General features: G+C 48.5%; 1 protein-coding gene across 4 annotated transcripts in view; it reads left to right on the top strand.

Annotated features, from left to right (window-relative positions):
* The window catches only part of ABR (ABR activator of RhoGEF and GTPase), a 175,162-nt gene that overhangs the window by 69,530 nt on the left and 85,266 nt on the right, over window positions 1-20,366 (top strand). For all 4 annotated transcript variants that reach the window (XM_036223703.1, XM_036223706.1, XM_016138983.2 and 1 more), the window contains exon 2: window positions 11,488-11,672. In XM_036223703.1, the coding sequence (XP_036079596.1) occupies window positions 11,488-11,672 (185 nt within the window). The remainder of the gene's footprint in view (window positions 1-11,487; window positions 11,673-20,366) is intronic.

Raw genomic sequence — 20,366 nt, 5'->3', positions numbered from 1 at the left:
CACTTTGGAGCCTGACCAGCATTTTCCATCAGCATGTGGGGAAAGAAGAAAGAGCCTTAAATCAAATCAGTCCAGGATCATTACTTGTTATCAATTCATGACCCTTCAGAGGGGAAGGAGGAGGCAACTTAAAGCTGTTAACTCTAACGAGGGTTAGAACTCCTGCAAGATTTGTCAGGGTGACCTCCTGGCCCCAGACTCTAAATAATTGATTGGCTGTTGTGGGAAGAGATTAGGAGGAATCTTAGGGGCTTGTATCAGCCAGTCTGCAGTTAATCATGCATCTGCTATGTGTGAATACTGTCCTGAGTGCCACGAAAAACTCTAAGTAAATAGAAGGCCGTCCTTGTTCTTCAGAGTCCTGCCACCTAGTGGTGAAGCCAGAATATGCCAAAGGCCAAAGGAATAGAAACTTGACTTTTTCTGTAGAGGAATTTTTTTTTTGTCTGCTTGATAGAATGCTATACTGTTTGTGGAATACTCTTCTTGTCTGGTATCTCTCATTGCTCTTCATAGCAGCTCTGTGAAAGGGACAGGGTAGCTGTGTCATCCCATTTACAATGACAAAGTGGAGGCTCCAGAAAATGAGCGACAATGGTCATCTGGCCATTCTGCACCAGTATTCCCATATATTTAGTGGGCATGTAACTGCCTTTGCTATAGTAATTAGGAATTTTAGGCCCCTCTGCATAGGTGGGAGATTATGTCAAAGTACAAAAAGCAATGAACTTGGTCCAAAGACAGAGCTGTGACAGTTGTTTTTTAGCCAGATGGCCAGGGACAAGACCTAGAACCTCTTTCAGCCTGTTTAAAATGGGATAGTAATACCTACTCTGACAGCCTCCCTGGGTTGTAAGGATGAAATGAGATCCCGGCTGTGGGCTTGCCGTATACACTGTAAATCACGGTGCAGATATTAGCGTTCCTAGTCCATCCCTGACCTGGACTCTGATGCAGCCGCTCTCCCTTCTTTGCTCAGGGCCAACTGGCAGGTCCCTATCCCCTCGCCTGCCACTTCTGCCTGTGCTGCCGATTCCCAAGACCTAGGATTCCTTTGTCTCAGGCTTTGGAGCCCTGGCTTCTCCAAGCGGCCAGGATCCCTGCCTCCTTCGCGGAGGGAGCCTGAAAGATGGAGGAGCGGCTGCATCTCCATGGCAACTAGAGAGGCGGAGCCGCACCCTGGGGGCGGGGCTTAAGTCTTTTTTCCAGCAGCGGGGGCGGAGCCTGAACAGCGCTTCAGCTATGCGATAGCACCTCCAGGAATAAGTGGCCGTGTCCCCTCTGCCCTGCCTTTCACTTGTCCCTTTGCCCGGTTATTGTCCCTGCTCCAGGCCTGCCTGAAGGCCTGGAGGTGAGGAGGAGGCTGTCCCGTGATCCAGGCAGCTGCCGTAGGCCAAGGCTGAAGACCCTGCGTGAATAGGACAGAGGCTGCGCTCCCTGCCTGCCTTTTCCGTCTGCTTCCTTCACCTCTTCCCAGGCACACCTCCCAGTCCTTCAAGACTTAATTCAAACCCTGCCTCTTAAAAGAAACCTCTCCTGCACCTCTCATACAGCCCCAGGCTGATGGCTTGCTTCAGTTTAGTTACATTCGACTTTAAAGGCGGTCCTTGACTTAAACTGGTGGTTCTCAGCTTTACAATACATTAGGGTCACCTGGGGAGCTTTTAGTAGCCTCGCTGCCCCAACCACCCCACTCAAGTTCAATATGGATCTCTGAGTTGAGACACCAGTAGTTTCTAAACTCCCCAGGGGATTTCATTGTGCAAGGAAGATTGGAACTTGTGTCTTAAAGTTTAAGATGGAAACTACTCCGATAACTGGTGATGCCTGGCTTGTTTCTGGGCCTGCGGAACTTAGGCTAGCCAAGTCAGCTGGTGGAGGAAGGCTTGCCAGAGCTTAGCCCAGTTATGTGTTCCAAAGCCCTGGTTTTGTTTTGTTTTATTTTCAAGAACTAGGAAATCCTTGAGGGCACTTACTGCTCAGGAGGACGGCCAAGGTAGAATGATCATAGGCTAGGCCGGGAGCCTTGCTTAAGTATATTTTCTCATTTCAACGCCACAAAACATTCATGAGGTATAGACATTGTGTGTTAGCCCCATTTTACAGATGAAGAAACTGAGGCTCTGGAAGTTTAAGTAGTTTACTCAAGGTCACATGGCTATTAAGTAGTGATACTGGGATTGGAACCCGAATCTGACTCAAAGCCTGTGCTCTTGACCACCATGCTGTCCTGGCTCCCCATCCCCTCCTCCATCAGTCATAGATAAGGGGGTGCTGAGAAGATGGCTGGTCTCTCAGGACCCCTCACTTGGTGCAGTGCCATGACTAAGGAGTTCCCAATGGTATTTCCAGTGTTAACTGAGGTCACAGGGTCTTGAAATTGTCTAGCCCATTCTCCTATTCTTTTAGCCAATCTGTTCTGCCAGATGCTGCTCAAGTTCTTTAACCTATATGATGCATTTAATGTCTTGCAACTGGCCTATGTTATCCCTGTCTCAAAAATGAGAAACTGAAGCTCAGAGAGGCTCAAAGCCAACCAGCCGGCGATCCACAGAGCTGATAACCCAGTTCTCCCAGTTCTACAGCAGCCCGTCTCTGGCATGGGTGCGAAGACCCTGGACTCTGAGTCTGCCTTGGAGTCTTGGATTCCACCAGATTGTGGGGAGGCCGAGTTTCATAGCCCTATGTTCCTCTCAGCTGTGTGAAGGAGATAAAAGTCACTGTAGGGGTTATCAGCCTTTATAGTGACCCTAACTGTTGAGTCCAGCCATCGTCCTGGCCTACTGGGAATGTGAGGAAGACCCAGCTTAGTTTAAGAGGAATCTGGGGGGAAATGGGCAGATCTGTGTACCTCCCGGTGGAGGGGTTGACATCAGGAAACCACATGTGCACAGGTTCATCACGGGGTCAGTCTAGGCTTTGATCTAGTGCCTGGCATCCAGAGGAGATCTGAGCAAGGAGTGGAATCATTTTTTGGGAGTTAGCAACAGGAATGGCAAGTTGGGAGGACTCTACCCATGGAGAAGGAAAGCTCCTGGAACCTCAGCATTAGCTTCACCAGTCCGTTCATCACGGCCCTGAACAAAAGGGCACAGTCCTGCCCCACTCCTTTGTAGCACTGTTGCCCTCTCTGGGAACTGCCTCTTCCTTCCTGTCCTCTTTCACATCTGTCAGGGCACACTCAGACCCTCTGCCAAATGGACCTCTTCCTTCTCCAGGCTCTGATACAGGTTGTTTCTTCCACTCATGGGGCCTGAGAGGAACGCACCTATGTTTTTTTTTTTCTTTTTCTTTTTTTTTCTTTATCCGAGTTCTACATAATATAATGGTTAAAGCACAGGTCTTGGAATCAGACCAGCTATGTTCAATCCAGTTTTCCACTTAGCCAGTAAACCTTGGGCAAGTGACTTAACTCCCTACGTCTTCACTTCCTCAGTTGTAAACGAGAATCATAATGGTACTACTTACTTGGTTTTTAAATTTTTCTGAAAAACTTTTTAAAGTGCACCAATCTTAAGTATACAGCTTAGTGAACTTCTACATAGGCCTGCTTGTGCAACCACTACCCAAAGCAAGATACAGAATGTATCCAGCACCCCAGAAAGTTCCTTGATGCCCCTTTCCTGTCAATACCCACTGCCTCCTGCCGCCTACCCCGAGAGTTCACTGCTGTGAACTTCTATCACCATCTATTTGTTTTGCCTGTTCTTGAACTTCATAAATGGAATCCTACACCTGTGCTCTTTTGTGTCTGGTTTCTTTCGTGCAATACAATGTTTGTATGATTCATCCATCACAAGGTTTCTCTGAGATAGTACACAGCCCAGGTCTTGGCACAGTCACAAATGACAGTGAGCATGCATAGGGCTACACTGGGAGATCTTGGAGGAACGGACTCTTCATACTGTTGCTCCATCACCACTGATGCAGCTCATGGCATACAGAGAATTTGGATGTTCTCTGAAGACTTTTGATGCTGCTTCAGTGGGAATAATGGTCAGACCTGGGCTTCCCTTAGCAGATCTCCTCTGCCCCAATCAGTTCTAGGGCAGAAAATAAGTTTATCGCCTATTAATCAGCCATTGTATCACCCTGCTGGGAGGGCAGGGACATTCCACACCTAGAATGTTCTCTTGCACCTACAGGTTCTTAGAGTATCCAAGAAGAGGTTGGAAAGATCCCCAAAACTGCCCTCAGCATCTGTTTTGGGAGTAGGGAGTACCAGGCTGTATTCTGGCTGTGTCCATTGGTCACCGGTGCCAGATAGTCTCAGGGAAAAGTTGTAAACAGCTTGATACCTGTGTGCCTCCAGCTGTTGGGGCACCACTTTCTCCCTCCTTGCACCTACTAGAGCTTAAGATGGTTGTAATGAGGGCTGGTCATTTGGGTTTGACCACAGGCCAACTCTTCACATTGCCCCCAAAGAGCATGTCTTCTTGGTCTGTCGCTGTTGGCTCATATCCTGTCATCTGGCACAGGCTCCATCCATTACAGGCTTGAAATAGGTAACCCTATGTTCACATGCAGCCCCAATCTATATGACTCCTAGTAGATCTGGAGGTCACAAGATTCTGCCTGCATTGTAACTCAATGGAGAAACATATGCATCAGGAGGAATTATCTAAGGTTAGCAATATTCAGTAATGATAGCTGGCAAGACCCTACAACAAGTATGGTCCAGATCAATGATCCCCACTGGATCCTGCCTAACTCTTAGCTCGGCTCAGGAGTGCTGGTCTGTGCCCACTTCTCCAGTGCTGTCTGCCCCCTCACCCTCCTGCTCACTCAGTGTTCTAGCCATGCTGGGCTATTTATAGTCCCTTTAAGGGGCCCTGCTGTTTCACACTTTGTGCCTTTGCCAAGCCTCTTCTTGTTGCCTAGAACTCTGCTCCCGTCCCCCATCTGCCTGGCAAGCACCCACACATCTTTCAAGATGCAATTAATAATATTAATATAGCAGCTAAGATTTATTGGGTGCTTACTATGTGCTAAGTGCTTTGCATGCGTTATCCAGTTTAATCCTCACAGCATCCCTGTGTGCTCAGTCCCTTCGTCATCTTCTTACACATTCATTGGTTTAATCACTATCCATTTATAAGCAGCTGCCTTGTGCCAGGCACTATTCTGAGCATAAAGAGGTTAGGAAGTGATAGAGCCTAGACTGGAACCTAAGCTGTGTGACTCCAGCATCCTTGCTCTTGGTCACAGTGATAAACCACTTCTCTTCAAGTATCATCCAAGCCCTTCCAGCCATCCCCTCACCCACACTGTTGTCTGCTCTCTTCTCTCTGTCTCGCCTGTGAGGTACTTCTGACATAGTAGCATCTAGAATGTTTTATTGTTTATTGGACTGCCTTCCTTTACTGGCTATAAGGGCACCCCTTGGGAATGTGTTCATTTTAAGTGGCAGAAAACCCAATATAAGGTCTTATATTTCCCACTTAGCAAGAAATGAGGTAAGCTGTTTCTAGTGTGGCTCAGTAGCTCGACAGCATCAGTTCTTTCTTGATTATTTCCTCATGGAAGCAATATGGCCACTGTAGCTCCAGTCATTGCATCTGAGTTTAAGGCAAGGAGTCCCTTTATTAATTATCAAAGTAAAGGCCTTGCCAGAGGTCCTATCCTACTTCACTTGGGTCTTATTGACCAGAACATTGTCAAACTCCTAGTTGTAAGAGAGGCAAAGAAGGTAGGTATCTTGTTGGGGACTGGGTTCATTGCTACCTCACATAAAACCAGGGTAAGATAAGCAGGGAAGAAGGGAAGATGGATATTGGATAGGAGATAAGCAATGTCTGCAAATGTACTAGAGAGCAGAGACTATGTATTAATTTCTTTCAAATTCCCAGAATCCGAATACTTTATAGTTTCATGTTGTTGCCTTGCAGGCTTTATTCTATGCACATATGAACATTTTTATTTCTTTCAAATATATCATACTCTATACACATTAATTTCCCTTTTTACTTAATAAGGTGATGAACATCATCCACATAATTTTTTAAATCACCCGTATAATTTTTAATGACTACATAGTAGTCCATCTTGGAGAAATACCATAATTTACTCAACTAATCCCTATAATTAATCATTCAGGTTGCTTTTAGTATTTCACAATCAAATGGACCTATGATTAATAACCTTGAAACTTAATTTTTATGTACGTTTAGAATTAATTTCTTAGGACACAGTCTTGGATTATGCCGGGTTAAAAGCTGTATGAACTATTAAAGCTTCTGACACCAGTTACCAAACTGACTTCAGAAAAGTTGTGCCAGGTGTACCTATCATCCAAGAAGTTTGAGGGTGTCTGTTCCCTGACAATTCTGGGCATCGTTTCTTATCCTTGATGGTTTGGTAAGAAATTTGCAAAAAAAAAAAAAACAAAAAAAACAAATAGAAGCTCACATTTTCTTTGATTACAAGTGAGGTTAATATTAAAATATACACACAACACACACACATTGGACATTCATAGTTCTTTTTTTAAATTTCCTGTTCATTTCTCTAACTCATTTAGAAAGTTGAGGTATTCATCTTTTTTCTCATTGGTTTGCAAAAGTGCATTATATATCCAGGAGACGAGGTACATAGAGGAAGGGTGCAGGTGAGCTGGATTTGAAGGCTAAATAGGATTTCACTGGATCGATAAGGGGTAAGGAGGGTGTTCTAGGTATAAGAACAGTATATGCAAAGGTCCAGAGGTAGGAAACAGTGTCGTGTGTTTGGGGACTGTATTAATTTCATAGGGCTACCATAAGAAAAATACTGCCTAAAACAACAGGACTTAAACAACAGGACTTAACTTTCTCACAGTCTGGAGGCCAGAGTCCAAAATCATGGTGTTGGCAGAACTGTGCTCCTGGCCAAGGCTCTGGGGGCGGGGGGCGGAGGGGGGGATTCTTGCTCGTCTCTTCTAACATCTGTTGACTCCATGCATTCCTTGGCTTTGGCAGCATAACTCCAGTCTCTGCCTCCATCTTCACATGGCCGCCTTCTGTGTGTCTGTGTCTTCTCTTCTCCCCTTCTGTTTCTATAAGGACACATCATCAGATTTAGGGCCCACTCAGTTAATTTAGAATAATCTCATCGTGAGATCCTTAATTAAATCTGCAAAGACCCTTTTCCCAAATAAGGTCACATTCATAGGTACCAAGGTTAGGATTTGGAGATATGCATTTGGGGGCTACTATTAAACCCACTACAGGACCTGGAAGATGTCTGATATTACAGAGCAGCAGACTATACCTCTATAAAAGTGGAGTCAGGTGCTGACCAAAAGGGCCTTGAGCTGAGGAGTTCGGGTTGTGCCCTTGAAGTGGATGGGGAACTATTGAATTTTGAACAGGGGAGAAGCACAATCAGATTTGCAATCTGGCTGTGGTGGGGAGAGAGTGTTGGAATTGTCCTCATAAGAGTTGGTGAGAGTAAGGACAAGGATGGGGAGTGAGGATAGATAAAGGTATAAGAGATGAGGAGCAGGAAGAGGGGGGAATCTGGAATGTTTCCAACTTGAATGATTTGGCATAGAAAGTGGAGATGTTCAGGAAACAATCAGAGAGATGGGTCTGCAGCCCAGACCTCTGTAAATAAGATTTGGGAAAGGAAGCAAAGTAAGGGTGACAGAAGCCTGAGGAGCACCATTTTTTTCCCCACCATTTTATTATGAAATATCTCAAACACACATAAAAGTTTAATACGTTGTACAGTGAACACCTATCAGCTAGAGTGTATAATTATCATTTCTCTAAACTTGCTTTATCACACACCTATCCATCCCTCTGAACATCATCAATCCATCTTATTTTTTATGCATTTCAGATTAAGTTGCTGACATTAGTACACTTTACTTCAACACTTAAGCCTGCTTATCACCAACTAGAGTTCAATATTTAATGAAATGCACAAATCTTAAGTGTACTATTCAGTGAATTTGATGAATGCATCCACCTGTGTACCCCAAATCCCTGTCAAGATATAAAACATTTCCATCACCCCAGAAAGTTCCCTATGTCCATTGCAGTGAACTCCTGTCTCTATCTACCCTACCCTCAGAGGCAACCACTATTTTTATTTTTTTGTTTCAACTGTAGATTAGTTTTGTCTGTTCTACAACTTCATGTAAGTGGAACCATACAGGATGTGCTCTGTTGTGTCTGGTTTCTTTCACGTAGTGTAATGTCTTTAAGAGTCATTTCCGTTTTTCCATTTCTCAGTAGTTCGTACTTTTTTATTGCTGAGCAGTGTCCTATTGTAAAGATATATAAGGAATACCAATTTTTTAAGGGTGGGCAGGGAAAGAGAATTCCACCAAGGAGACTTAGAAGGGACACTGAAGATATCCAGAAAAGCACCTAGACAGATTATCAAGGAAAACCACCTGGATCAGTTATGATCAGATTTGGCTACATCTAACATAAAAACTAAATTACAGTGGCTTAAATAACATAGGTGTTTTTTTTTTTTTTTGTCTCCTGTAAAAGAAGTCCAGAGGCAGACAGTCCTGGGGTAGTATGGTGGCTCATTGTGCCATCCTCAGCCCAGGCTCAGCTATCTTCAGTGCTGGCTTCTATCACCTCATGGTTTAATATGGCTCCTGGAGCTCCAGCAATATCATCTGCCTTCCAAACTGGCAACAGAAAAAGGAAGCATGAAGAGGCATCTCCCCGACCCCCATTAAAAAACATACCTTTCAGCTAGAACAATCTCAGCAGCCTTTCTCAAAGTTCCACACACGTCCATTTAACATGTCATTGGCCAGAACTTAATCACATGGTCCACACCACTAGGAAAAGTATTCTTTTAGCTAGCCACTGGGCACACTGTCGTTCCATATACAATGAGATTTATGTTACTATGAGGAGACATGGATATTGGCTGTCAGCAGATTCCTTTGCCTTCTCTATTTCAACCTTCCTACCTGTGGCCTTTCATCAGCTGAAGCCTGTGCTTGGCAGATTTCCATTTTCCCAAGTCCTCAGGGTTCCTTCCTTCTCTGAGAGTTGGTTTCTCAGTCCTTTTTGTAGCCCTTTTCCTGGTAGGGGTCTCTTGGGTCACTGACTGCCGTCCTGGGCTCTCAGGGTCTTATGGAGGGTGGAATGAAAGGGAAAGTATCTTGGAACCTTTGCAGAGACCTCTGTAGGCACTTTCCCCCACTCCTGAGCCTCCTCCTCCTGTGCCTAGCACCTCAGCTCAGGCACCCTTCTCTTTCCTTTTTGGTAAGCCTCCTCTACCAAGGAGGGCTGTAGAAGATTTCTCTGGAAGGGTAGTGAGGTTTGGAAGGGAAAAGATGGCGTTTGGAGACAGACAGACAGACAGACAGACCTGAGTTTAGATCTTTTCTGTGCAAATCTCTCTGAGGCTCAGTGGCCTTGTCTGTAAATTGGAGATAGTAAGAACAGCCTCGCAGATGTGGCCAGGCTGAGAGGAGCAGGAGATGCAGGTCCACTCTGATAAGGATGAATTGTGTACACGTGGGAGAAGGCTGGCAGAGACCTCCCCCCCACCCCCACCTGACTGTGACCCACACAGCTTCAGATTGCGGTAAAGGTGAGCCACACCATCTCCCTCTTGTCCCTTCTCCCCCTGCCCTTGGGAAAGGTCTTGGGTGAGGGATCTGGTCCTGTGACCCCTGAGAATATAGGAGAGTCCATGTGGCTTGCTGGGATCTGAACTGTTGGCCAGGCCAGGGTTCACCATAACTCACAGTGCCAGTTTTGACTCCAAGCAGTAACAGGGCAGCCTGGACCCTCCTGGAAAAGAGATGGTAGGTTAACATGATGTTTCATTTCCTCCTTGTGCCTCTCCAAAGTGAGTAGATGTCAGCAGGTGCCAGGCTTGGGCAGACTACATGCTGCGGCTTATCTTTCTCCCTCTCAACCCATGGAAATAGCAGGGTTGGCTCACCTCCTACCAGCCTCAGATATAGGCCCTGTATCCTCCAGGGCAGTGGGCCCTATTTCCTGGGTACATGGCATACACTCATTTCAGTGGCTGGATCACTAAGTCCTGTGGTTCTTCACATACATGCCATTCCTGGGGGAAAACAAACAAACAAACAAACAATAGCCCACGTACCCTGACAGCTTAATGGGCTGTCAACAGAGGGACTAGAGAGGAAGTCGGCCGGAGCAGGTGCAGCAAGGCTTGGCAAAGCTCTTGGCTGCCAAAGGGCCAGATTGGATTGAGTGTGGCTGTGGCCAGGCGCCCTGGTAACCTGTTGACACCATTCTCAGGCTGCCGGCTGCCTGAGGGTGTTGGTGCGTGTGACAGAGCAGGAGGAGGAGCCAGGCCCTAGTGGAGAGCTTGGCTCAAGCCTCAGACCTGAGAGGGACAGTGCATTTCTCTGCCCATTCATTCCCTCTACACACATTTCCTGAGGTCCTGCTGCATGTCAGTCTATGGGTGCTGGGCACACAATGATGACTTGAGACACCCAGTTCCTGCCCAGGGGCTCAGGGATAAATGGGCAGGGGCACTAGAGGGCCACATGCTGTGCAAGTTATGAGCTGGGACTCGGAGCAGATGATGGGACAGGCCCAGCCAGAGGTTTGGTGGAGAGGGTGGGAGTGCCCTTCAATCTGCTGCAGGAGAGACTCCCATTGGTGGGGTTTGAACAGGGCCTCTCTGAGGTGCTGCCCTGCACCCTGCCGTGGGCCCAGCCTACTGTCTCAGGGAAGGGGTGTCCGTGTGTGGGTTCTAGAGCCTGAGTAGTGCTAGCAGCCAAGGGGGTTAACAGCAACTCAACTTCCCTACAGCCTTTTCTTCCCTCCTTCTCCAAAGGAGGCCCACATTGAAATTATAGAAGTAAGTGCCGGCTTTTGAGGAGCCTGTGTTCCATCGTGTTCTTGCCAGGTCTCGGTGCCGCCTTCCCGCCCACGCTCTGCCAGCCTTGGGCTCTGTCCTGCACGGGGCCTTGCTTGGAGGGGTGAGGGCTCCCTTGGGTGCAGTTCCTCAACCCCCTACTCAGAAACCTGCTCTTCGCCCCCCCACGCCCCCACCACCCCACCTATCAGGGATAGGGCTCAGTGTACAAATGGTACCCTAGGAGGAGGGGCTCAGGAAGTGACATCGCTTGGCCCGCCCCCACCTCCTTATTCCCTATAAAAAGCAAAATGGTGACTCAGAGAGGAGAGTTGGAAGCGTCCTGCCTCCTGCTCCCACTGTTAATTTTTAGACTTGGAATTAGGCAGGAGGCAAAGGAAACAGCAGCTCGAAATATGCGACTGACATGCTATTAAGCGGGCGGCAACAGTGAAGCCGCTCCTCCCCGGCTCCCAGAAGCCCCTAAACAGCAGCGCCCGTGCCTGCTGGCCCTTCCCAGCCCCGCACGAAGCCCGGGCCCCACGCAGCCCCTGCCTGGGCCGGCCGTGGATGCTGCGGCCGGGGGCATGGCAGCCGGGGGCCGCCGCAGGCGCCCACTGCGCTACCAGTCCCTGGCAGCCCTGGTGGAGGACTCTCAGTGGCCTTTCTTGTTCCTTGTCTCAGACTTCAGCTACGGGGCAGACGACTACGACGGAGAGGGGAATGAGGAGCAGAAGGGGCCCCCGGAGGGCTCGGAGACCATGCCATACATCGACGAGTCACCCACCATGTCGCCCCAGCTCAGCGCCCGCAGCCAGGGCGGCGGAGACAGCATCTCCCCTACCCCACCTGAGGGGCTGGCACCTGGGGTAGGTACACCTGATTTTCCTTCCGGGTTTGGAAAGAGGGGCTTTGGGGGAGTGGGAAGGCAGGTATGGGTATCATGGGCCAGGCTCTGCTTGGGCGCTACTGGGGGAGCAGGACTGGGAAATTTGGATCTGGCTGTTCTGGGAGCCCTCCTCATCTCGCTCTAGTCCTGGGCCCCTCTCAGACTAGGCTCCCCTCCCATCTTAACTGGCTGCTCTCTCTGCCTCCATCAGCCATCTGCTACCTCCTTCCTGCTGGACATCCTCACCTCCCCGTTCATCTTTTTCTTTCAGCCTCCCTAGAAGGTTGAAGACTTGGGGAGGGAACAGGCTCTTCTCTTTGGGTCCGAGCTGGGAAGTGGCTGCGAATATGACCTGTGAGCTGTAAATGTATAGATGCCAGCTCAGCAAACCAAGGCCAGCTTCGGTGCTCAATGTGGGCTGGAGTGAACTGCTTCTGTAGCGTCCCCTGAGGACCAAGGGCCCCATCCAGCCCTCCTGTGTTGACTCTGGAAGGGAATGAGCCCTAACGGTGTTCACCTCTCGTTTTGTTGATTGGTGGAAGCTCTGCTCCAAAGAGAAGCATTTTACAAGGAATATTGAGTATATGCTCTGAGACAGGCCAGGGAGCTAGAGGTTTGTAATCCTTGTAATTAATGCTGTTTCCGACTATAGGGACCGGCTCTGTCTGGGCCCAGCTTGTGTGCGTGCATCTGAGACACATGAGCAAGTGAGACAGAGGGGTTCCTGGGGGCTGTTTTTCTGAAGTTGAGAATCAGAGCTGTTCCTCCATTTTGAGGGGGTTTGGGGGTACCAGGTTCTGCTTGGTAGAGGGCTTACCCAAGTGTGTTTGTGGGGGATTTCTTTTCTTCCCTCTCATACTCTGAAGGAACAATGACTGAGATGCAGTTGAGGTACTTGTTCTCCTCATACAGGGTCCAGCACCCCCAATCCAATCGGGCAGCTGCCTGGATTCTACCATTCCTTGAGAACCCCCTGCTTTCCTTCCTCCCAGCCTCCTTGGCCACCCTCCACTCCTCTGCTGAGCTCTCACCCCCCTCTTCACACACCAGGGTGGCTGTTATAGCCTTTGGCAACAAGGGCCTTGGCAACCGACTTCCCACTTGGGGGAAGCCACATTGTTGCCATGGCAACAGAGGCAGAGCTCAGTGGCTGCCAGGCAGTGCAAGTTTGGGAAGGGATGGTGGGGGCAGGTGGGAGGTGGAAAGGATGGGCAACGGTGTTGATCAGGTTCAGGTCCCCCCCCCCCCCAGCCAGTGTTGCTCTGTTGTCCTAGGAACAGTGGCAAGTGAGAGACACACATCTTGGACATGCAGGGCAGGATTTTTGCTACTGATAGAGGAGAGGGTATTCTGGAACCTGAACTGAGGCCAACTGGGAAAGCAAGGAGAAAACTCTGGCTTTCATCTCTGCCTTCAGGTCTCTGACCACAACAGCACTCAGAGACCCCCTGCGGTTCCAGCTATTACCCCACCGTGAGCAGGTGCAGGAAGATATACTGCAGGACCAAACACAGGGCCAGGAATGCTTGCTGAGAGTTGAGAACATGTGGCCAAATAGAGCCGCTTGCTGAAGAGAAAAGCATCTTTGCCATTCTCTTCTCTTCTCTCCGCCTTCTTCTTTGCTTCCTCTCCCGTTTCCTGCCCTCATCATTATGACCACTTTGCTGGAGTGCTTGTCCATAGATTTTTAGATTCTCTGCGAAACAGGTCACAGGCATAACAGGGAGATGCCCAGCCTGGAGCTCTGAGGCTTTGGGGCAGTGACTTAACTTCTGTTTGTGACTGCCCATTTTGCTTGGTGGCTCATGAGGAATAACTTGGTTTGAGGACTTTGAAATCCAGAGATGCTACAGTGACAACTGACTGAAATGCTTGGGAACCCAAGGCTTGATTTTTACACCATTGTCTAGAAGTTATGCAAAATAGGGGTGGGGAGCATTTATTCAACAACTTGCGGATCCTAGTTGACATAGTTCCATGCACGACACCCCCCCCCACCCCCGCCTCCCCACCTTCTCTGTTGTGTCACTGGCCCCATCTAGTGGACTTTGCAAGTATTGCTATTTACATTGAGGTAAAAGAGTTGACACACCTCTTCCTGAGTAGTTGTGGGCTGTTTTGTTTTTTAAAAAAAGAAGAAGAAAGAAAAAAAGAAAGCGAAGGTTTCTGTTACTTGGCTCTGCTCATGTCACCAGGCAGGTCCCCTCCCTGCCAGGCTTCCTGTTTGAGCCTTGGGAACTGAGGGGACTTTTGGACCAAATCAGACAATTGTTCTAGATATTCAGATATCTCGCCTCTGGCAGCTTGGCATTCCCCAAAATGCAGCCAACTTGTGCTTGGAAGTTCAAGGTTTGGTCTTTGTATTAGTCTGGGTTTTTCAGAAAAACAGAACCAATGGGGGAGGAGGGGGCAATGAGAGAGATATTAATTGATTTATTTTAAAGAACTGGCTTGCTCAATTATAGAGAAGTCCCAAGAACTGCAGTCAGCAAGCTGGACACTGAGGAGAGCTGAGGTTCCTCTCTGAGTCTGGAACCAGCAGAGCCAGTGGTGTAAGTTCCAGTCTGAAAGCCAGCATACGTGAGACCCAAGAAGAACTGATACTTCATTCTGAGTCTGAAGGCTGAAAAAGACCCACGTCTCAGCTCAACAGTCAGGCAGGAGGAATTCCCACTTACTCAGTAGCCTTTTTGTTCTATGAAGGTCTTCAACTGATTAGATGGGGCCTGCCCACTTTGGGGAGGGCAATCTGCTTTATTGTTCAACTGATTCAAATGTTAATCTCACGCAGAAACATCCTCACAGACATACCCAGAATAATGTTCAGCAAATGTCTGGACACCCGTGGCCCATTAAAGTTAACACATAAACTTAACCATTACAGCCCTATTTTCCCAGCAGCCCAGAGAATTGAAGGAACATGAGCTTTGGACAGATACACATCGGCTCCCTCTATCTGTGAGACGCTGGAAGAAGTGCCATAACCCCTCTGAGCCTCAGTTTTCCCACCTCTAACTAGGACTAACTACCTGAAGAGTTTTTGAGAGGACAGACCTGGATAGCTCAGTTGAGGTTTGCAGCATTGGGCCTGGCTCACTGTGGATGCTCAGTCCTTGGAAAATGGGGTGCACAAGAGTTCTCTCACCAGCTTTTAGAGGGGTGGAGAGCCAAGAGCATTGCAAAGACCCAGTCTAGTGAATGTTTACTGTACAATGACTGAATCTGCTTTTACAACCTTCTTTCTGGGGTTGGATCAGCCCCGCCAGGTGTGGAAGCCCAGAGGAAGCCAGGTCTCTGCGGTGTTCGCAGGACATGTGTTCCTCACTCCCCTACAGCACACACCCTACAGCCTTGCTCTTCTGTGCAGCACCCACCTGGCCGAGGTATCAGGGTGAAATTTGAAGCCCTGCCCTGCAGATGCCTCATTCTCTTCAAGCCCAGGCTGAGCAGAGCTCCCTTGTGGAGCTTTTAAAGCCCACCACTGGCAGTTCTGTTCAACTGAGCACTTGGTTTCAACCTGAGAAGGAAGGGCAGGAACTTTCAATCTCAGCTGCAAGTGGGGGCACCCATCCCTCTGCCAGGACCATAGTTTTACAGAAAAGCTTGCTCCCGCAACCCATAGACTCCTGTCTCCTTTCTCAGGAGGCACGGTAAAAAGGGGCCACAAGGCAGAGAGAAGATCTGGGTGTTGTCTCAGTGCGACCACTTTCCAGCTGAGGGGTATCACTCTCCGTCTCTGAGCTCGTTTGCTCATCTGTAAAGTGAAGATACTGAGAATTTCCTCCCTCCTGACCTCACACAGTTGTGGTGAGGCTTCCGTGAGATGGTATTAAGTTGAGCGCTGTAAATTGTAAAGTCTGTATACGTGTTAGTGGGCACTGCTCAGTGTCAAGCTCATTCTGTACTTCCTGTGATACCCAGAGGAGGTCAAAGTGTGTCTAATAAAAGGCTGAATTGAGAGGTTCAAACTCTAGCTGGGAGGAGAATTGAAAGATAAGGATGAAGGAGCGTCGAAAGGATCACCATTGTTGTCCTTTTCATCTCCCTCCCCCTTCTGTCCATCCCACCCCCCTCCTCATCATCACAGCTTCTTAGACTTGCTCTGAGCCTTTTACATAGAATCTCATTTAAGGCTAACTGTAACTCTGTGAGGTAGGTATAGTGATCATCATTTTACAGTTGAGGAAACTGAGGCTCAGAGAAGTGACTTAATTTACCCAAGACCAGCCAGTGGGGCCAGCGATTTAAACTTGGGTCTTTCTAACTCTGGAGCCTGTGGAGTGCTCCCAGGTCCACTCAGACACCACGTCCCTTGTGAAGCTTTTAAAGCCCATCACTGAACCCTTCCCTGTCTGGGAAGTGTACACAATTACTGCCCTGATCATCTGCATGATGGTCAGCAGCTCCTCAGTGGGCACCTAGCTCACCTGGTGTTTGTGGAATTGAACCAAGAAGACATGGGATGGCCAGGATGGTGGCAGGGAGGGCAAATGCAGTCTCAGGGGATGAAGCTGGGGCAAATTGTTGCTCCTTCTTCCCTTCCTGGGTCCCTTCTGAGGACTTGGGGTTTGGAATTTGAGGTTGCAAAACAAGGAGTTTGCTGCTACATGAATGGAAAAGCAACATGGAGAGCTGAAAGCATCTGAGATTGTATCCTAGTCTGCTCTCATCGTAGGGTGTTTGAGTCCTGGGTTGGGTGGGTTAGTAGCTCTCGTGGTCTTTATGCCTCTCAGGTGTTTCCAGCTGCTGGTGGAATCAGAGACATGCTCTCTTCAAGTTGCCAACCTCTGGCTCAGGAGCCCCACTCCTCATTTCTCCCCTTCTGGATCTTTGGTTCCTGCTGCAAAGAAGAGATTAACTGGTTCCTCCTACATGCCAGGAGCTGTGCTGGGAGTCCACGAGTCTCATTGTCACCCAACTCCAACCACTTATAGATGAAACTAAGGCTCAGGGGTAGAGGGGTTCTTTAGCTTGTCTGAGTGGAGATGGAGATAAGAAAGAAGTAAGGAGAAATAGTTCCCTGGTGGTGGCCCTCAGCCCCCTTCACAGCTGGCCCTCCCTGTCCTCTCTGGCCCATCCCCCTTTTACACCTGCCTTGGAGCTGGTCTTCCCCGGCTGACCTTAGGTGTCCTTTTCCCTGCCAGTTTGCTGGGATTGTAGTTCGTTAATGTATTTCACATCTGCCATTCAGGCTGCTTCCAAAGTAACATTTATTCAGTGAAGGTTTGCTGATCTTCTGCAGGTCCTAGGCACTGTGGGTATGAGGGTGCACCCGACCAGGCCAATGCTTTGCCCTGGAACCCTGGAGTCTTTGGGGGTGGGACGGGGAGGCCAGCTGACCCACATAATCACACCAACAGGTTTTAAATTGCCCCTGAAACAAGTACCCTGAAAGTCTGAGGTCCTCACATTGAGGTATTTGGCTACACAGACGTGAGCCTCCAGGGGACAGAGGCTGGGTGGCCTTTGGTGGTTTTGCTCTGCCAGAGTGCAGAAGGGCAGAAAACATCCCATCAGCAGGCTGGCTCTTAGCCCACAGACTCAATTTTCCATCCTTTTCATCTAGTTTGTCTACTAGTGGGTACTAGCGCTTTCTTTCACGTGGACGATGATGCTCCTGTCGACCTTGGACTGGTTGCTTCTATCTGGAGAGCCACACAGACCCTCACCTTCCTGCCTGTGTGGCAGGAAAAAATGAGAAAATAGAGTAACACTTTCATAGCACTTACTAAACGCTGGACACTTTTATAGCGCTTATAAATATTAACTCGTTTAGTCCTCGCTACAACCTTGTGAAGTAGGTAGGCGCCATTGCGAGCCCATTTTACAGATATGGAAACCATGGAGCAATGAGGTCACTAAGGTCTCAAAGCTGGTCAGTGGTAGGGTGCCGGCACCACCGCTCTGCTACCTCTGCAGGACAGGAGCCTTAGCACCCTCATTTTACCTCCTTCTGGCTGTATGACTTTGGGCAACCTGTAGAGTCTCGATCCCCTCAGCTGTAAATGAGGATGAATATCTGCTATCTGAGGGCTGCTGCAAGGACCAAGTGAAATAATGACTGTGACAACGCTAGGTCTGCACCACATGGAAGACCTACTCCTGAGGTGATGGTCGAATTCGAATCTCTCTCAGGATGTGAACCCAGCTCTCCACGAGCCTCTAGCTCTGGCTGCTCTCAGACTTTCTTGTCCCTGCTGTAGTCCTGTCAGAAGTGCTGCTCCCAGTGGCATTTGCAGGGTGAAGGCCCCTCTGGAAGGTGCCCCCATGGGCACAAAGACCCAGTTGCTTGGAGAGGGGTTAGAGTTACCTTGGGCCATTTTCCATGTGGCCGTAATCTTCCCTCTTTTCTCTCTGGGCCGCACCATAAGGGTGTTCCCCTTAAGCCCACCTTGTGGGCCCTGACCCACCACCAGGGTTTGTGAGCTGAGGAAGGAGGGAAGTGCTGGGAAATAGAGAGAAAGCGGTGCTTGGCCCACTGTATTCAGTGCTGGTAAGTGCTGGTCAGTCCTCCCTCCTCAGAGCCTGGTTTCTACTTCTACTGTATGTCTAGAGCAAGGTTTGTGCCCTGGAAATGGCTAGATTATTCTTTGTTGTGGGAGCTCGTCCTGTGTATTATAGGTTATTTGGCAGCATCCCTGGTCTCTACTCACAAGATGCCAGTAGCAAACCCCAGTTGTGATTATCAAAAATGTATCTAGACATTACCAAATGTCTCCTGGGGAACAAAATCACCCCTGGTTGAGAACCACTGATCTACAAAGAAGTTAGAAACATGAGTCTAGAACAGTGATTCTTGGTGGGGAGGCAATTCCTCAGGGGACATTTACTAAGTGGGAAAAGGTAGGTGCCCAGAAAAGATTTAGTGGATGGCAATGACCCCAGGAATTTTATGGGGCAAGGTGAGCAGTCTCCCAGGGAAGATAAGTAAAGGTATTCAGGTGGGGCGGATGTTTCTATGAAACCAGTTTCTACTGAGTAGGACCCTAGGGCAAAGGGGGAGCCAGCAGTCACCAGGTCTTAGCAGGGCAACGCACTAGGGAGGGTATCCGGGCAAGAATGGGAGGGGACTGCTTATTCATTGCATTTAAAGGTTGTGAAAGTATTACCCAATTAAATTAAAGAAAATGATCTTGTGTTGCCCTGGAGGGCAGGATGAGAATAGAGTTACCATTAGATAAGATTTGAATAAATATTAAGGAGAATATTTCATATGTTAGAATTGTCTTGCAGTGGGACAGGTAATGAGCTTCCTGTCTTTGCCAGGATTCAAGCAGAGGTTGGTGACTGAAGTAGAGAGGAGATTCTTTTTTTGGTAGGACTGTGTGACTTTTGGGTTCCCTTTAGCCCTAGGAGCCCACATCACATGACCAGTTCCCCTAGGAACTACCGACTCAACTTGAACCTTTGATTTATCTTCTTGGGAGACCCTTTGCCTGGCCCCGTAAGCCTCCTGGGGTCATTTCTGACCACCCACTTTTTGCAAGATGTGGTTCTGGGTGCTGTGGAGAATTGTATGTATAAGGGTTGCCCCTCACCTCCCTACACACACACACACACACACACAGAGAGAGAGAGAGAGAGAGAGAGAGAGAGAGAGAGAGAGAGGGAATTCCTTTATTTCAAGGCCATCTGCACAACAGCCTTGAGGGATGTACAGCATCCAAGGAGGAGTCATGTGACCTCAGGTGGGGGAATCAGGGAGAGGAGCCTGTAGGAGGCAGCCTCAGAGTAGATAGTGTTCTGCCTGGGCACTGGTCAGAAAGGACATTCCAAATAAAGGTGTACGTTCTGGAATGTGGGAGAACCTCTGGAATGTAAAAAAAGGGAAGTGGTATGAATGGGGCATTGGGTTCACTGAAAGAGGTGGGAGGTGTAGCTGGGAGTAGGCTAGGGCTCCCTGCTTCTGTATTCCCCATGCCCTACCACCAATACCAAAGAAGAGGAGCATGGGTGGTGTCTACCAAGGGCTTGACACCTGCCAGGCGCTGCCCTACATGTACTAGTCCTTGCTGCAACCCGAGAGTTGGTGCTTTAATTATCCTCATCTTTAAAATGAGGAAACTGGGGCCCTTGGAGTTTGAATGACTTGCCCAAGGTCACATAGCTGGCAAGAGGCAGAGCAAGGATTCAAATCTGGAATCCAAGAAAGGTTTTGTTTTTCTTTTTGTTTTTGTTTATTCATTTTACTATATAAATAGTGTCATGCTCTGGCTTACAGCTAACATTTGCTTTATGTAATTGAACTCTATACAAGATTTTTGGAACGACTTCTGCTATAATAGAGGAAGATAAGGCAGAAGGAAGAACACAGTTATCAGGAAGATGAATCCGATTCTATCTGCAGCTGTAGCCGACTCTGCCTGTCCCTGACACTGGGCCCTTGAAGTCACTTCTCACTGGCCCAGAGTGTACTGAGCTCCAGAAAATTTAGAGGTAGAGCTTGAGCCTCTGCCAAAGGCGGAGAAGAGGAAGAAGAGGCTTCAAGCCAAGGACAGGCCCGGAGGTGAGGCTGTACCTGGCCCTTTCAGGAGACAGCAAGCATCAGAGGTTGTTGTCAACAGTTTGATCAGCTGAGTCATCAGTAAGAGCCCCACTGCCCTTGTTTGGGCTGACTTGGCTTTCTGCTGGGCACAGGGTGAGCAATGTTTAGAAAGAGTAATCTGATGTCAGT

Source organism: Rousettus aegyptiacus, unplaced genomic scaffold (genome assembly GCF_014176215.1).
Source record: "Rousettus aegyptiacus isolate mRouAeg1 unplaced genomic scaffold, mRouAeg1.p scaffold_m13_p_6, whole genome shotgun sequence".
In the NCBI taxonomy this organism is placed as follows: Eukaryota; Metazoa; Chordata; class Mammalia; order Chiroptera; family Pteropodidae; genus Rousettus; species Rousettus aegyptiacus.
Note: the sequence above shows the minus strand (reverse complement) of the source record. Positions and strands in the feature narration are given on the sequence as shown.